Source organism: Pseudorca crassidens, chromosome 8, assembly GCF_039906515.1.
Source record: "Pseudorca crassidens isolate mPseCra1 chromosome 8, mPseCra1.hap1, whole genome shotgun sequence".
In the NCBI taxonomy this organism is placed as follows: Eukaryota; Metazoa; Chordata; class Mammalia; order Artiodactyla; family Delphinidae; genus Pseudorca; species Pseudorca crassidens.
In genome coordinates this window covers 40,123,154-40,139,971 of record NC_090303.1, presented here as the reverse complement: position 1 = coordinate 40,139,971, position 16,818 = coordinate 40,123,154, and the positions used below count along the sequence as shown (strand labels likewise).

At 34.4% G+C, this 16,818-nt stretch overlaps 1 protein-coding gene across 11 annotated transcripts in view; it reads right to left on the bottom strand.

The window, feature by feature from the left end:
- DGKB (diacylglycerol kinase beta) overlaps positions 1-16,818 on the bottom strand; it is a 797,684-nt gene that overhangs the window by 435,482 nt on the left and 345,384 nt on the right. For all 11 annotated transcript variants that reach the window (XR_010945490.1, XM_067746239.1, XM_067746240.1 and 8 more), the window contains 2 exons: positions 12,818-12,891; positions 9,495-9,569 (listed from right to left, as the gene is read on the bottom strand). Coding sequence is in view for 10 of the 11 variants with exons in the window: in XM_067746239.1 (XP_067602340.1) it covers positions 9,495-9,569; positions 12,818-12,891 (149 nt within the window). In the remaining variant the exon portion in view is untranslated. The remainder of the gene's footprint in view (positions 1-9,494; positions 9,570-12,817; positions 12,892-16,818) is intronic.

Here is a 16,818-nt window from a genome sequence, read left to right as displayed (position 1 = left end):
TTTATATTACTAATACTATTATATATATATTGATTGCTGTTGTTATTGTTAAACTACCATTTCACTTTTACTTAGTTGTTGAATCATTATTCTGTTTGAGTGTGGACTACATTCAATAGTCCACTGTTATTATTTCTAATTAAATTATAGGAGTATGTTACTACATTATCATTAATAAAGGATTCTGAGATAATCATCTGCTATGAGTTTTCTTATTTTCACTCATTAGTAAGATGCTGTTATTTGACTCCCTGGAGCTGACGGTAAAGTTGTGCCAGGGAGCTTGCTGGACAGGCTTAGATAATAATAGCAAACTGACGATAGTCAAATAAAATAGTTTATGATACTTATTAGAAACTTGCCTTTTGTAGAATAAAATAAGAAACAGGTAGAAGGATATACACAAATGCATTGGTTATTTCCAACAGCCAACTTAGGAGAAAATATTCTTCTAGAGTGTTCAAGGAATTTGGATAAAAAATCACCTCTAAACAATAATGCATGGATCTACAGTCTGTTACTGAGCTCTTCTTTTCTCTGTGAATTGAGTAACAAAAGTTCAGAGTTTTCAACATCTTTAAAGTAATAATCGATTTGTTGATGTTTGTGGAAAGTGACTATAGACTTGTAATGCCCAAAATTCTTTCACGAGGCTAGAAGTTATAGGACTTTTAACTGTAAAGCATGTTACATTTTGTTACCTGTATTTGACATGTTGATCTTTAATACAGATGCACATATCGCTTCTCAAACTCAGTCACTCCATTGATCAAGGCAGAGACAAAATTATGCTCACACATTTAATTCGGGGGGATTGCAAAATAATCTGCATCATATTTTATGATTAATCATTAGGACTGAAAGGGTCAATTGAGTGCTTTGTTTTTACATTAGCAAAGCAACGATTTTTTTTCCTGGAAATTTGCAGTAGAGCTGCATTGAATTTTGATGAACATGTTCTTAGCATTTTGAGGATTTTGTTCAGCTCTCTGACACAACAAGATTTCATAACAAGAGACATATGTAATATGTCATAGTTCTGATTCAAGAGGGTTTTTATTTAAGTAAAATATGGTAGAAACTTTGTTATATAAAATGATATTTTAAATTAAGAAAGTAATGAAATCTGTGGAATGTGTTATGTGTTTTCTAAATTACAAATTTATTTTAACAGGAGAATGTATTCCAAGGCTTTACTATGGAAATATGTGTGATACTTGGAATATGTGAATCTGTATGTTGACTGTTAAATTTTATTTTTTTAATTATATGTGTTTTACATTTAGTTCAGGTAGATGAACCCAAAGATTTTTTTAAAGCACCTATTTCACAAACAATTCATTGTTGTGACTGTTCACTATGCTGAACAATCTGGAAAATAAGTTACATAATTTAAAAATATTTATCTTATATATTTTTTCAATTCAATAAATACTTGTTATTTTTTACTTAAATATTTTAGGGATGATATGAGAAAAAGCCATCTGTACTTTCATGAAGCTGATAGTCAGAAGGGAACAACCAACATCACGAGTATACAAAAAACTTGATATTAACTTTTCATAAGTCACATTAGCATATGCAGTTGGTATAACAGCTAGAGATGTGCATATTTATTTTAATGTCGTGAAGGAAAAAAAATCTCATTCTGTGAAGACCAATGAGCGATATATGTTTTATATTTCATTTTTGCAACTAATTTATACCTCAAAACCATTCATTCAATTATATCATAATATGCTTCATCAGGAAGAAACAACTTACATGATACAGACTCTAGTTTCAGATACCTTTAAGCAGTCATTATCAGAGTGAGAGAATTTATGTAAAGAGATACAGTAAAGACAAACAAATAAACATCTATTTCTATCTTGAAAACAAAGATAAAAAGGGAAGTGACCAGAGAGTTTTGGTATTTACTAGATAATTTACACTAGGGATTAGCAGAGTTTCAATACATCAAGAAAAGCATCTAAACAAAATGTTAGAAAAGAAGAATAAAGATAGGATGAGAGAAGATAGGCATACAAAAAGATCTAAAAATTTGGTATGGTAAACAGGAACAATGGGGAAAAAAAGGAAATTAAAGGAATGAATAACTGCAGGCTCAGGGTGGCAGATAAAATATTTTTTAAAAAGTGTATCTATAGTACCATTGGAGAAGTAATAAACCAGGAATAGAAATGAAATTAAATCACAAATTAGAGTAGTAAAGAGACCTTACAGAATAGAACAACTTAGAAAGCAATACATTGAAAGGGAACTGCTGCAAAAGGCACCCTCTGCCCCCATGGCTGACCCAGGATCAGGGATGGCACAGCTAGAAACAGGGGTGGGAAGAGTTATGACACGTGAGGTCAGCTATGGGATTAAGTGAAGGATTACAGCATTGCCTGGCCAGGGTCCCATTTCAGAGGAGCTACCTGGGGGTTTGCCTCCTGGATAACAACTGAGGAACGGCTCTCTAACAGAAGTACACGTCTACCATTGGGCGTGCAGCCTGGGCACTGGCGTCAGATATAAAACAGGGCATTCTCATAGTTATCGAGATGAAAGTAGAAGTTCAATACAATTCCATTCAAACTCATACTTTAAAAACTCGAGACAATAACAACACATTGAAGAGAGTAAATGTCATTAAATTTTGAGAGAATAATTAGGGAGTTACATTATATAAAACAGTCTCCAGTGAGAATCAACAAATAGATCCATGAAGCAAAGGAAAGGGAAGCAACAGTCTAACATATATATTATTTCACCATATATAAAGTACGTCAAATCAGTGGTGAAACAGTGGACAAATGAACAGCTTTCGTTGGGACAGCTAGATTTCAATCTGAAGGAAAAAAATGTTCCATGCCTACATCATCCTAGTCTGTCAACGCATCTCTCAGAAAAATGTAATCTTTAAAGATTAAAGGTTAGAAACTGAAAACAAAATGAAAAATTAATAAAAGACATAACAATATTTCAGTAATTTTGGCTTGAGTAAAGGTTTTTCTAAAATATAAAGTTGAGAAATCATTCAGTGTAGAATTAGCAATGAAAATTTTATATATTTATATGGACAAGAAAAAGAACAAAATATACAAACTGAAAGCACACAGAACAAATGAGAAGAAAACACTTGCAACATATATAAAATGATAATATTTATACAATAAGATTTTAAAATGAACACAAAAAAGACAAATCAGAAGGAAAATAGGCAAATAAAAGAGCACACGTGTAAAACTGATAGCTAGTGGGAAGCAGCCGCACAGCACAGGGAGATCAGCTCGGTGCCTTGTGACCACCTAGAGGGGTGGGATAGGGAAGGTGGGAGGGAGGGAGATGCAAGAGGGAAGAAATATGGGGATATATGTATATATATATAGCTGATTCACTTTGTTATAAAGCAGAAACTAACACACCATTGTAAAGCAATTATACTCCAATAAAGATGTTAAAAAAAAGAAAAAACAGCATACGCTTTACATAAGAAATCAAAAGTTTAGTATATATAAGACAAAATGCTTGTTTGGAGCATCTGTTGGTTTTGCCTTATTTGACTGTGGGGAAACATGCTGCTGAATGCAGTTTTGGTACGTCTATCAAACAAGGAAACCAACTGCATTGACCCAAACAATGCGGTAGGCACGTGGCCAAACCTAGGCCTATGAGACACTTCTTTTCTAAATTTGAAAAATGTGAAACACAAAGATCACGATAGGTTGCTGGTGCAAAAAACTAATGCTTGTCTAAGAATTTATAGTAATTATTATAAATTTAATGGGGAAGTTACTCTAATTGTAGCATATCAATATGGCCTATAATACCTATTATATAGTAATTAATCTACTAAATCAGTGGTTTTCCATGCTGTCTCCACATAATCAGCTGGGGAGCTTTTAAGAAACTGAAGTGCCTAAGCCCACCACTCAGATATTCTGAATCTGGCTGTACTCCCAACACCTCCTTCAACCCATACCTATGCCCTCATAGGGAGTTCTCCATTCTCACAGTTTAAGGATAAAAAAACAGATTTACCAGTGCCTCTCCATGATATATCAGAAGTAGCTGGAGGTAGGCTGCTATGGCAGTACAAATAAACTGGGAATAATTTGAGGACAGAAAAGAATGCCATTTGACCTCTGTGCAGTATCTCAAACAATAAAATGTCCTGTTTACCTTTTCTGGACAGAGATGTTTAGAGTTTAGGAAACATACTAATTTAATAGTACTGACTAACAAATATTTCTTACACTATTAAGGACTCGGAAAGGATAAGAATGGAGAATTAGTGATGGAAGCAAAATTTATATGAGTGAATTTCTCAGCATGGACCCATAATTGGGAGTCTAATTGCTCCAAAGGAATGCCAGTTAGCAAGTTTTCTTAGTCACTCTCAGTGAGTGTTCAAAACACTCATGTTCATGTTGGTAGGGTTGGAAGCTTTGGAAGGGATAAACAACATGAATTTATCTTCAACAAGAAGAGTAGGTACTGACTCTGGAGTACTCAACTGTCATCAAATGAACCAATTAGTGAATTCCAATATGTTGCTATACCTCAAGGGAACCTAAGCCAGCTACTTAAGGGTAGCCTAAAATCCCTGGACCCTTTCCATAATGCAACTGCAGCCATTTGTCCTCACTAACTGGACATTTGTTCTAGCAATTGGATTTACTTTTCTTTCCCATTATTCCTGTGTCAATGGTCATAGCAAATGACTTACTGAATGCCTTAACCACTATCATAGTGTCTCCTTTCAAGGAATACCGTCACAGAGAAGGAAGAAAGACAGTGGGCTGATGCCCCTGTGACATAAAGGTCTTCTTATATGTTTTATCAAGGAGAAACAGTTGTCCATAGAACACTGAAATAACCTACTAAAGACTCAATCACTGAATCAGTGGGGGCACTTAAATGGTGTATGATCAAACAGCTATATCATGTGCTCTGAACTATACGATGCTGCTTTACCCAATTCACAAAACATGGTTCTGGGACCTAAATGTAAAGCTTGGTGAGGAAACTTACAATTACACTTAATACTCACTGTGAATCTTAAATTTATGTGTCAAATTGGCTGGGCCACGGATGCCCAGAAAGTTGATCAAGCATTATTTTGAGTGTTTCTGCGAGGGTATTTTTAGATGAGATTTAACATTTAAATCAGTAGACTTCATAAAGCAGACTGCCCTCGCTCATGGGTGACCCCCATCTAATCAGCTGAAGGCCTGATAGAACAAAAGGCAGACCCTAACCCAAGAAAGAGAAAATTCTCCAGCCTGATCACCTTTGAACTGGGATGTTGATTCTTCCTGGTTCTACAGCAGCTTGCCAGCCTTTGGACTCAAACTGGAAGATCAAATTACAGATTTGGATTTGTCAACCTCAATCAGCATGTGAGCCAATTCCTTATAATAAATTTCTCTCTATACATATGTACTATTGGTCTGTTTTACTAAAGAACACTGACTAATACATTCACTTTCAAATATTTTGCTTCACATTCCCTTGGTTTTGAACTCTTAGGGTTGAGATGTTTTAACACCAAAGAGGAATGGTAGCATATGAGACAGTAAAATTTTCATTGAATTGAAGCTAACACTTGGGCATTTTGAGGCTCCTCGTACCACTAGACTAACAGGCAAAAAGACAGATAGGATGTTAACTGGTATAACTGACTCTGATTCCCAAGGAGAAATTACGTTTGCTGCTATATAATGGGAAAAGGGAGTACTAATAGGACCTCTACTCCGATCATTGGTTTAGTTGTAAGGGCTAGGTTACATACAGTCACAAACAACCCAAAATCTTCATGGCATAATCTCACAGAGGCTTCTTTATCATCCATTCTACAGGGACGTGGGGTAAGCGGGGCTGGGGGTAGGGGCTCTCTCGCGTGGTTTTCACTCTGGCATCCAAGCTAACCAACAGGCCAATATTGAATACTGCTGGTCACTGTGGTAGAGGAAAAGAAAGAGTGGAAAATTTACTTTCTGCTCACAGTTTATTGTAAGAGAAAGCCATATAGCCACTCTTAATACCTAAGGTGAAAGGACTGAAATCAAGATCAAGTGCCTGGCAGAAGACCTGGAAATATTTGATAAACAGTACTAATACCGTCAGCTACTACCATGCCTGTCATTCAAGGCACACGAGAAACAAATTCAGCCCTATACAAGCAGTACTACCAAAATCTCAGACCTATCAGGCAAAAATATTTGAGTCACTACGCTGGGGAAACATTTCCAAGAAGCTGAGAAATGTTTTATGTTTCAGCTACAGTTTTCAATCAGTAGTGAAACCAGGACTATAGACTTTACATGTGTTTTATTCTTTGTATTATTAAGAATATCATTTAATGAAATTCATATTTAGAGTTAAATATGTAATTTTCTCATTACATTTCTGTATATTGAGACCAAATGGATGAAGGGAAAGGAGAAAATAGTCATCTCCAGAGATGTTTTAGAGAACCAGGACTGGAAGCTGGATATAGTAACAATCTGAGACTTGGGATTGTCTACATTTTAGGAGGATGTGTATTTTTGGCTACATATTTAGCAGTAGCAATATGTTGAATGGTATTTTTTTTCAACTTTTATGTTCAGAAAAGAAGAGATATTGGATAACTCAATGGTTGGACCGTGGTGAACACCTATTGTTTATTCCCACCGAGAATTCATCTTTCATCCTCAGGTTATATAGCATCCTCATTTGGCTTTGAGGAGACAAACAATTTAGATAATAGTCTTGATAGGACTGTTAAGTCAAGATGCTCCATCCCAAAGTAGCCAAGGCTGTGGCATGGGAAACAAGAGAGGCTAATAAATATGCTTCTCCTGGGGATATAAATTTTGAATATAAAAGCAAGAATACCAGAAACAATTGGAATCAATTTCTCTTAGCAGTAACTCCTACGGACTCTGTCTTTTTAGTCATAATTTCCTCAAATTGTCCTGATTCCTATCCTTTCTGAAACATAGTTCTTCATTTTTCCATTAATTATATGAGCTACTTCATCATTTTCCAGTAAACTCTATTTTGGATCATAAGCCAGATTATATTTCTGTTGTTTGTAGAAAAGTCAATCTAACTAATGCCATATTCAACTTTATAACTGATTAGCCATGCAAATAAAAATGACAAGGATATATTTTCACCTAGTATATTTAACAATAATAAAAATTACTGAAGATAGCCAATTTAAAGTAGGGCATGGGAAATAAAACATTAGATATTGCTGCTGGGATTATAATTTGATACAAACTTTTTGTATAGTAATTTGGCAGAACCTGAGAAGTAAAACTGAAAATATTTGAATATGCTTCTAAAAACAGATAAATTGATAGACATTAACTTAAATTATGCCAATTATTTAAAAGTACAGGCAATATAAATATTTCCCAATAACAGAATAGTTAACAAAACTATGGAATACTGTGCAGCTCTTAAAAACATTTAAACTGATCAATATCTACTGAACTCAAACAATATCCACCATATGCTTTTGAGTAAAAGGAAGCAAGTTGCAGAGCAGTAAAAAAACTACAGTCTAAGTTATATTAAAAAATCCATTTATCTATGCAACACATATATGTGTGTGTCTATATATGAATACATTGTATATATATGAATACATTCTATACATACAGTAGTTTTTATATTTATAGAAGTTCTTGGAGGATATGCACAAACAATTCACAATAATACCCTTGAGAGGTGGTAGTGCTTAAAGTGGGGCCCTTAACTTAATTTCTAAATAATATTCATTGTAGCGTGGAATTGTACAAGTACACTTATTACTTTTATTTTTCAGTATATTAAACTAGAGAAGATAATAGGATGGCTAACAGTTAAAGAGTAAAAGGAAACATGTAATAGATATTTAAAGTGGAGTAGGAAAAAAAATGAAATGAAATGAGAAAACAAGGCTAAAATCAAGGTTATTGCAATAAATTTACATAGAGCTACAAAGTGATTATGTTATTGATTATTAATTAATAAATGATATTGATAACAAATAACAGTCAGAGGACATATTATGTGGTAAGCACATTTTTATATGCTTCATGGGTAACACCCAACTTAATTTTATAACTAGCCTATGAGGCAGGTACTATTCCTTCATTTCACGGAAAAGACCATGACGACACAGGGTGGTTAAATGATAAGGTTTATAATTAGCAGAGTCGTTACGTATTTAGTTTAACTATAAAATACAAGCAAATCCTGGATTTACTTGGTCTGGTGGACCTACAGAGGTCTTGGAGTAGCTAAACTTCTTAATGCAAAATTCCTTAATCCTGCAGATTAAGAGCTACTTCTTTGAAGTTCAGAGAATACTAAAGAACAAGAAAAAGAGGCATCCTGACTGAGCTTCTGTGTTAATATCAAGACTTTACTTTTCCTTGTCTTTAACTAGACTGGAACGTCCAGCATGTGTCTCACCTAGCCAACAATCTGACCATGATCCTCTACCTGGTGGAGTCTGGAGTTTGACAAAAGCAGTGTTCTGAACTAAATTCCTGTGGTGAGCCTGCCTTCTACAGCAAGGAGTTCCACACATCATGGCTCAGCATTTGGAAACTAGCCCTGGACAACAGGTAGCAGTCAATGGAAGAAAAAGATGATTATAATTGTGGGAGCCTGTGCTAATTAATTGCATATTATTTACATTTATCTAACATGAGATACAATGGCATAAATTTTATTCTGAGCATTTAAAAGACAATTTTAACATTTGGTTTCTCATTTCTGAGAATAACCTAGAAGACTTATTTTAACCATACCGATTTTGTTTTTTTTAAAGAAGTTTAGTTATAGAGCTTTTCTCTACTTCATCTGGTCTAATGTTTACTATCATGTTGATAGAGAGAAATCAGATCAGTGGAAGAAAATGACATTAATTAGTTAACTAGGCCAAGTTAATGATGAATTATTTCAGTGCATACTTGTGATACCAAAAGTATATGTATCTGTTGAAAAATAATTGTATTTCACGACACCTTGCCTATTAATAAAGTATCTTATAAAAGAGTGATATGTATTAGAGTTTGTAAGTAGTAAGTGAAAAAATCATATTATGATTTCCATTCTTTGTTAATGAGAAGAATTAAAAAAAGGTTTTTTTTTATTCTGTAGTAGATCTATGTCCTATATTTAATAAACGAGAGCAGTTCTTCTAACACATAGATGGTTTAGTAATTTAAGGACCCAGCTAATATATGTGTATGTCTGTGGTGTGATTATTCTTATTAACATTACTACTAGCAGTATGAGAATTACTTCACAATATTTAGAAAGGAGGAAAATCTTATCGAAACAGGCCATTTTGAAAAACAGCACCTGCGTCAGTTTCTCTTATGTAGTTGATATTCAACGTTGTTTTGTCTACTAATCTGGCTGCTGTATTTGAATAAAATTACTTCTACGTTTGTCTGGCTGCTTATTTAATTAATTAGTGTTAAATGAATTAATGGTAATAATATATATAGGCTTACCCTGGCATTGGTCCATTTCCAGCAAGACTGTAAACCTGACGAGGATTTAGCAGATATTGGAATTTTCTGTAAATTCTATAAAGATGAAAATATGGAAGGAAAAAATAAAATTTAGTGATATTTTTATTCTAAATATGCACATGCGTTTAGAACACCCTCTATCCTGCTTTGGAATGTTATTTAGCTAATAGGAGTTCAAATTAATATTTTAAAATATCAGTATACAATTAGTTAAATATCTTCTCTTAATAGATCCTTGGGAAATTTACAGATTATTGGGCCAATGTAACAGAGATGAAAGTTACTTATCCCATATGTAAAATGGGATTGGACACTGTATGCATGAAAGTAAAGACTGTGACTTTAGCTGCTTAATTATTTCACATGAACAATCATCTTGATGAGCTAGATCACAAAATTGCTAAACGATTTCTACAGGCACATATTAAATAATTCATTTTTTTCTGAAAGAACTCAATCTTTGCATAACAAATGCAACAGAAATGTTTCTAAGTACACACACATCCCATATCAGAATTCTGAGACAAAATATTAAAAGTGAAGGAATATATTTGGTTTTTAAAATTAGTTTTTATATATACATGTGAAAATATTACTATATATCTTAACATATTCATATTATGTGTACTGAAACTCTCCAAATATCTACTTATATCCTCCCACGTCCTTGTGCAATACCCTCACATTCTAGATCTTGAATAATGATATCACCTAGCATCTCAAGAATGATCTTAGAGTCATTCTCAGTACCTCCTTTTCCCCAGCACCTAAAATCGAGGACAATTCTGCACCTTCTAACGGAGTAATGTCTATCATACCTGGTTATTCTCACTGCCTTACAAGTTCTCTCACCAGCTTTGTAAAAGTCTTGCCTATTCAGCCTTCTTCTGTACTTCTATTTAAGTACAGTCATGTTGTTTCCATGATGAAAAGTTCCTGTCAGTGGCAAGTTACTTTTTTTTTTTTTTTTTTTGCAGCATGCAGGCCTCTCACTGTTGTGGCCTCTCCCGTTGTGGAGCACAGGCTCCGGACGCGCAGGCTCAGCGGCCGTGGCTCACGGGCCCAGCCGCTCTGCAGCGTGTGGGATCTTCCCGGACAGGGGCACGAACCCGTGTCCCCTGCATTGGCAGGCGGACTCTCAACCACTGTGCCACCAGGGAAGCCCGCAAGTTACTTATTAAATATTTTATTATATTTAAAATAGTTTATGTCTCGTCTTTCTCCTCCTTCCTCTTAAACTTCAACCTCGCTGAATATCTCTTGGTTCCCTACCAAAACACCACACCTCTTTCCACACATCTGTCTTTTTTCTTCCTTCACCTGGCAAACATCTACTTATATCAGAACCAACTCAAAAGCTAGACTTCTGAGTCTTCAGAGACAATCATTTCTTCCTCTGAACTTCCATAGCACTTTTATTTTAAACATTCCTAGCTTAGCTTTTGCCTTGGGGTTACTGTAGTAAATCTGTTTACGTGTCTGCCTCCCTGTATGACCGTGTCTTCTGTCTCATCCCCAGTTCCTAGTAGAGACTGGATTCCCTCAAGTGTTGCTGTCTGAATGATGTGTGAACATTTTCACACCTGTTGACTGGTATGGGAAACTATGTGTGAATATATAATTGTTACCTTTTTCTGCTTATCTAATACATCGAAGAAGAAAACCTACATATTTTGAAAGGAAAACCTTGAATAGAATTCCATTATTTGTGAAAGATGCTTCTTATGCATTCCGGAGAATTTATGACTGCATTAATAATAGATCTCCTTTAAACATATTTATAATTCTTTTGACTTTGAACGGTCCCTGTGGGTGTATAAAGGACAAAGCATAAGTGGGTGTGCATATAGGAGCACTCAAATATCCTCCCTCTCCCCCATTAAATTTAATTTACTGATGACTTCAGTGCATCTATCTGTAGATATATATTTTTTAATTTAAAGAAAATTATTTTTATGTACTGGGAGAAGAGGGAGGCAGATATTCAATTAAGGGTCATTCTACATTATTAATGTTATCTTAATTTGAGGGGAATGTTTCCATTTGAAATATATATTTTTTCACTTGATACTTCATTTGTTTCTAATTTCAAACATGAATTTAAGTCTCATCTAATGCTTTGTGAAGAGTTTACTTCTTTTTCAAGATATCCATAATATATACAACTAACAAACTGTGAGTAGGAAAGGAGAAAATAATTTTAGCATCATTATTCATTTATATACCTAAAAGTGAGGCAACTATTCTCTTTAATAAAGCATTGTAAATATTTTATATTATTAAGTCACCAGTTATTTAAAATAACTTGTCTTATTTAGCAGAGTTAAAAGTATAACTATACGATGATAAAAGGGAAAATTTTTTAAGTAGAAATAATATTTTGTTGAATGGAAAATGACCATTCTTCATTTAATTGAAATGAAGCTGGAAAGTTAAATGGTAGGAAAGGAAATTACTTTTCAAAATTCCTTTATTCATGGAAACATTTCAATTTCATTATTTGGTGAAACCACAATGCAAATTTCTATTTTATTATCATAGCGTCTGTGTGAGTGCTTTTATCTGATTGCTCATTTTTTGGCTGGAATTAGTAAAGAGTTCTAGAAATTATTAAGAAAGGTACAACTGCATTTCTGTTTCTGACACTCCTTCTTAGAAGGACATAAGATTTACTCTTCAATGTGGTGATTTTCAGATTTTTATTAAATATTATGATTTAATCATTAATTTTACAAAAAGGAAAATTTTTTGTTGTCCACATGAATACTGAGATACCTGGTAATGCAGCTCATTGTTATTCTGATTAAATATACTGTGCTTCTCCAGGATATATGGCATCATGTTCTCCAAATGAACATGCAGAAAATCATTATAATATATTTTGTCTAGAAGCTGGATATAAATTCTGTTTCTAACTACTGGGCAATCATTTACCTGAAGTCACCTTGTTGACCATTTAGAGAACCAATTTTCATTCAACAGTATTTATGGAGCCATGTTGTATGCAAAGCTCCTTGTTAATGGCTAGGGGTGACAGGCAGGGTAGAGAGAATTCAGACACCTGAGATATGATAATAAAAATATCTACAAAAGGCCATTATTATATTAAAATTTCAACTGTAAAAACAAGGAGAGATCATACCAATATACATTGTTATACAGAGATGAGAGTAACACTTATTTCACATTAAAATTAGTGAACCATGAGGTATAATATTTTTAAATGTTTTTATACTATAAATTTAGTTTATCTTTTTACAGATATATAACATAGTAAATAAATGTGATTTTTAAAAACATACCGTTCTCCTTGCTTCCCACCACTTTTGGGGTTCACAAAAACTAAAAGTGGATGAGTACCAGGAACAGGAGTGATCTAGAAGAAAAGTTGAATACGTGGACAAATTATTTATATTATATATAAAGAGAACCCCCCCGTTATTTCTAAGTCGTGAAATGCCAATTAGCAAATTCAAGAATATGGTTCTTTTGTTCTGTAATGTGGATAGAGGATACATAGATAACAGATAGATCTAATTAGCAACATAATTAAATCCTGTGCTTTGACTCCATATATATCAAAATAAATACCCACTCCACTAAGAGGTGATTTTTCTAGCTAGGAATAGGGCAGAGGGGAAGGCAGCTATGAAAAGGGAATAACCTCTCAATAGCTAGGAGATGAAAACAATAGGTACAATTCGTGGGATCGTGTGTAAACCATCCAGAATAGAGCGGATTATGGTGGTAGAAAAGATTAGAAAAGAAAGGGATCAAAGTTTAAGTGAGCCCTACTCTTATAGACAATCCCTACTTTAGAGCTTTATAGCACATTTGGAATCCATCTTCCCAACCACTTGTAAACTAGAATCTAAATAAGATGGTTTGAGGCCACTTTCAGTCAGAGTCCCCATCTATACGATGTTTCCTCCATGCTTTCTTTTCCTGCTTGAGAAGAGATGCCAGTTAATCCAGTCTATTTGCTAAACAGGAATCCATTAAATTGACTGTGTCCCTATATGCCATGCACTGCTTTCATCACTATACATTCTCCTTTTAACCAAAAAAAGTGCCTGTCTTAGTGGAGCTTATATTCTGGTGGAGAAACAGACAAGAAACAAACAAATAAGGACTTCCCTAGTAGTCCAGTGGTTAAGAATCCACCTTCCAATGCAGGGCACATGGGTTCAATCCCTGGTCAGGGAACTATGATCCCACATGCTGCGGGGAAGCCCACGCACCACAACCAGAGAGAAGCCTGTGCTGCAGGGAAAGACCCCGCGTGCCACAGCAAAGATCCCACATGCTGCAGCTAAAACCCGACGCAGCCAAAAAAATAAATAAATAAATATTTTTAAAAAAGAGAAACAAACAAATAAATATACATTTTGTAGTGAAAAGTGTCACCAGAAATAAAGCAGGTAAGGTGCTAGCACTTCATCGGTTGGGGGCAGAAACTGTTTTTGATAGAGTGGCAAAGGAGAACACTTATATTTTACTTGAATTCAATGTTAAGAGGTAAGCTGTTTTAAATAAGAGTATTCCTATTCAGTGTATACCTATGTAACTCCCATCTAAACATAGTTTGATAAAACAATATTTTAATAACAAAAATATGCAACCAATGCAGTCCTCTAAATATCAAGTTGAAAAGTTTTAGATCAATTTACTTTTTGAAAGTAGAGTCAAAGTGTCCTTCATTGCTCTAGTATTTTTCCCTTAGAAAGTACCTGAAATATTTAATGAGAAGACTAAAAACAACCATTTTACCATATCAGGTTCTTCCTTTTGTTTAAACAATATAAGTTAAAATACCCTACCAACATATTTTCCTCCAATTCTTGTGAAATGCCATTTTTCTTATGAGTATAGGCACTGGGAAATTGTTGAAATCTTCACACTATATGAGAAGGTTGAGTAAAATATTCTCAATTCTTATACTCTTACCCAACTTGTTCCCATTACAATCTATTCTTTCTGACTCTGTTTTACTTCCTCTTGTAAAGAGGACACATGGGTTTTGTCCCATGTGTCCTCTTTACAATTTGATTTGTCTCTCATTCAGTTGGGAGATGAGATGGACAAGCTGGATCTGTAGTAACTCCTCAGCTCTTCACCCCTGAACTCCATGTGCTCAATCAGCTACTGGACAGAAAGTACCTACTAGCTTAAGACACTGTGCTATAAACTTGCAATGTGACTTCCCCCTCCCCCCATTAAAAGAAACACCAAAACACACCTCTGACTACTAGTATTCAGTTTCCTTTACTTCTCATTCTATTACAAAATCAGATAGAACTCCTAAAGTTTTCACATGCAAAAAGTAAGACTAACAAATGTGGATTTTAGTTGATTTTTGCATTTAATTTGAATTGTTATTCCTTATTTTTAAAGAGAGGGGAGATTCTCAAGGTAATTAAAATATTTTAGCAAAACATAACATCTGAATCCAAATACTAATTAGGATGATCGTCCCAAAATTCAATATTCAGTTTACCATTACATGAGATTACATTAAGTTCATTTGGGCAAATTTCCATATTCATTTGAAAATATATTTTGGAATAACTTTCAGAAATATTTATTAATTGAAGTGTTTAAAGGCATAATTATGACTTATCAAATAAAGGACAGTACCACGCTACAGAAAATTGTGTTCTGAGGAAACACTATTAAAAACAAATAAAGATCCCACTAAACTATATTATAATCTGTAGAGGATCTGAAAATATAAAAATATAAAGTATAAAAATATAAAAACCTAGATGTCATTTTTAGGGGTGAGTAGATGGATAATTAGATCAAATGGATTAGAAAAATAGGAGAGAATCTAGATAAAGAATTTAGGATAACGATGATACTCTACAAGTGATAAAAGTCAAGAACCCAAAACGGAAGTACAGGAAATAATAAAATCAAATTAGCCAACTTTTCCTCACATATCCCCTTAACATAAATTATGCTTGTAAAATAAGACTGTATAAAAATTGGAAACTTTAGATATTTATTTGTAAGTTAACAGGGACTGTGGAATACCCCTCTGACAATGATTCTAACAGATTAAAACACCTGACCTAATGTAATCTCCATTTAAGGAGTAGTATGTGATTCAATAACAAACCCACTAAAACTCTGGTTTTAGGGGATCATTTAATGGTGGTATTTATACAAGAAATGTCAAGGTTTCAGGCAAATCGGCATCGTTTTCAATGCTCATTCAAAAAGCTTTTAAATTCTGCTAAACTTTGGTACTATAAAAAGAAGGTCAATCTAGCAGAGTAAATTTAGGTGCCAGGAGACCAAAGGCAGCGTTTTTTAGATTTGAGAGCCAAAGACCTACAGTACTGCATAGCCATTTTCAAATCTACAAGTTAAAAATAAACAACTTCTGTGTTCACTAATAGTCCTGAAATAAGAAGCATCTTAGTGACAGAGACTGCAATTTGTCACTTAATTCTCATATTCCTCTTCATCCTTAGTAAAAGAACCCTGAGTTTTAGGATTGCCTACATATGAGGACATTCTCTTATGTAAACATAGTACGACCACCAAAATAGAGAACTTAACACGATTCTGGACTAGCTGCTTTTGTTATAAAAGCCATTATTGAGACAACTGGTGAAACTTGAATGGGCTCTAAGGATTAGACAGCACTAATGTATCAATTTTATATTCAAGTTCACTAATTCTCTTTTGAACTGTATCTAATATAGTCTTTAACAGGACAAATTTTGGTTTTTTACTTTCATACAATAATTCTGAAATAAGATATAAAACTCATTTATTTTGAAAAGTGATGTACTGTCATCCTAAAATGTCATATGCATTTTGTTATAGACTTTAGCGGGATGGGAAGCAGTTAGACAAAAATACAAGTATTTAAAAAATTCTGTTAGCCTAAAACTATTTGATCTTGGGACTAAATATTTTTATAGCACTTGAAGTAATTTCAAGTGGAACAGTATATAAAACAGATGAAAAGCAAATTACTATGTCTGAAGTGTGAAAGAATCCTGAACCTGTTCTCAGCTTCCCATCACCCCACTCTTGTGCTTGAGGCATCTCTACGGAGTCCTGGGCTTCTCAAAACAGTTTTTAAAAAAAAACATCGGGGGGCTTCCCTGGTGGCGCAGTGGTTGAGAGTCCGCCTGCCGATGCAGGGGACACGGGTTCGTGCCCCGGTCCGGGAAGATCCCACATGCCACGGAGCGGCTAGGCCAGTGAGCCACGGCCGCTGAGCCTGCGCGACCGGAGCCTGTGCTCCGCAATGGGAGAGGCCACAACAGTGAGAGACCCGCGTACC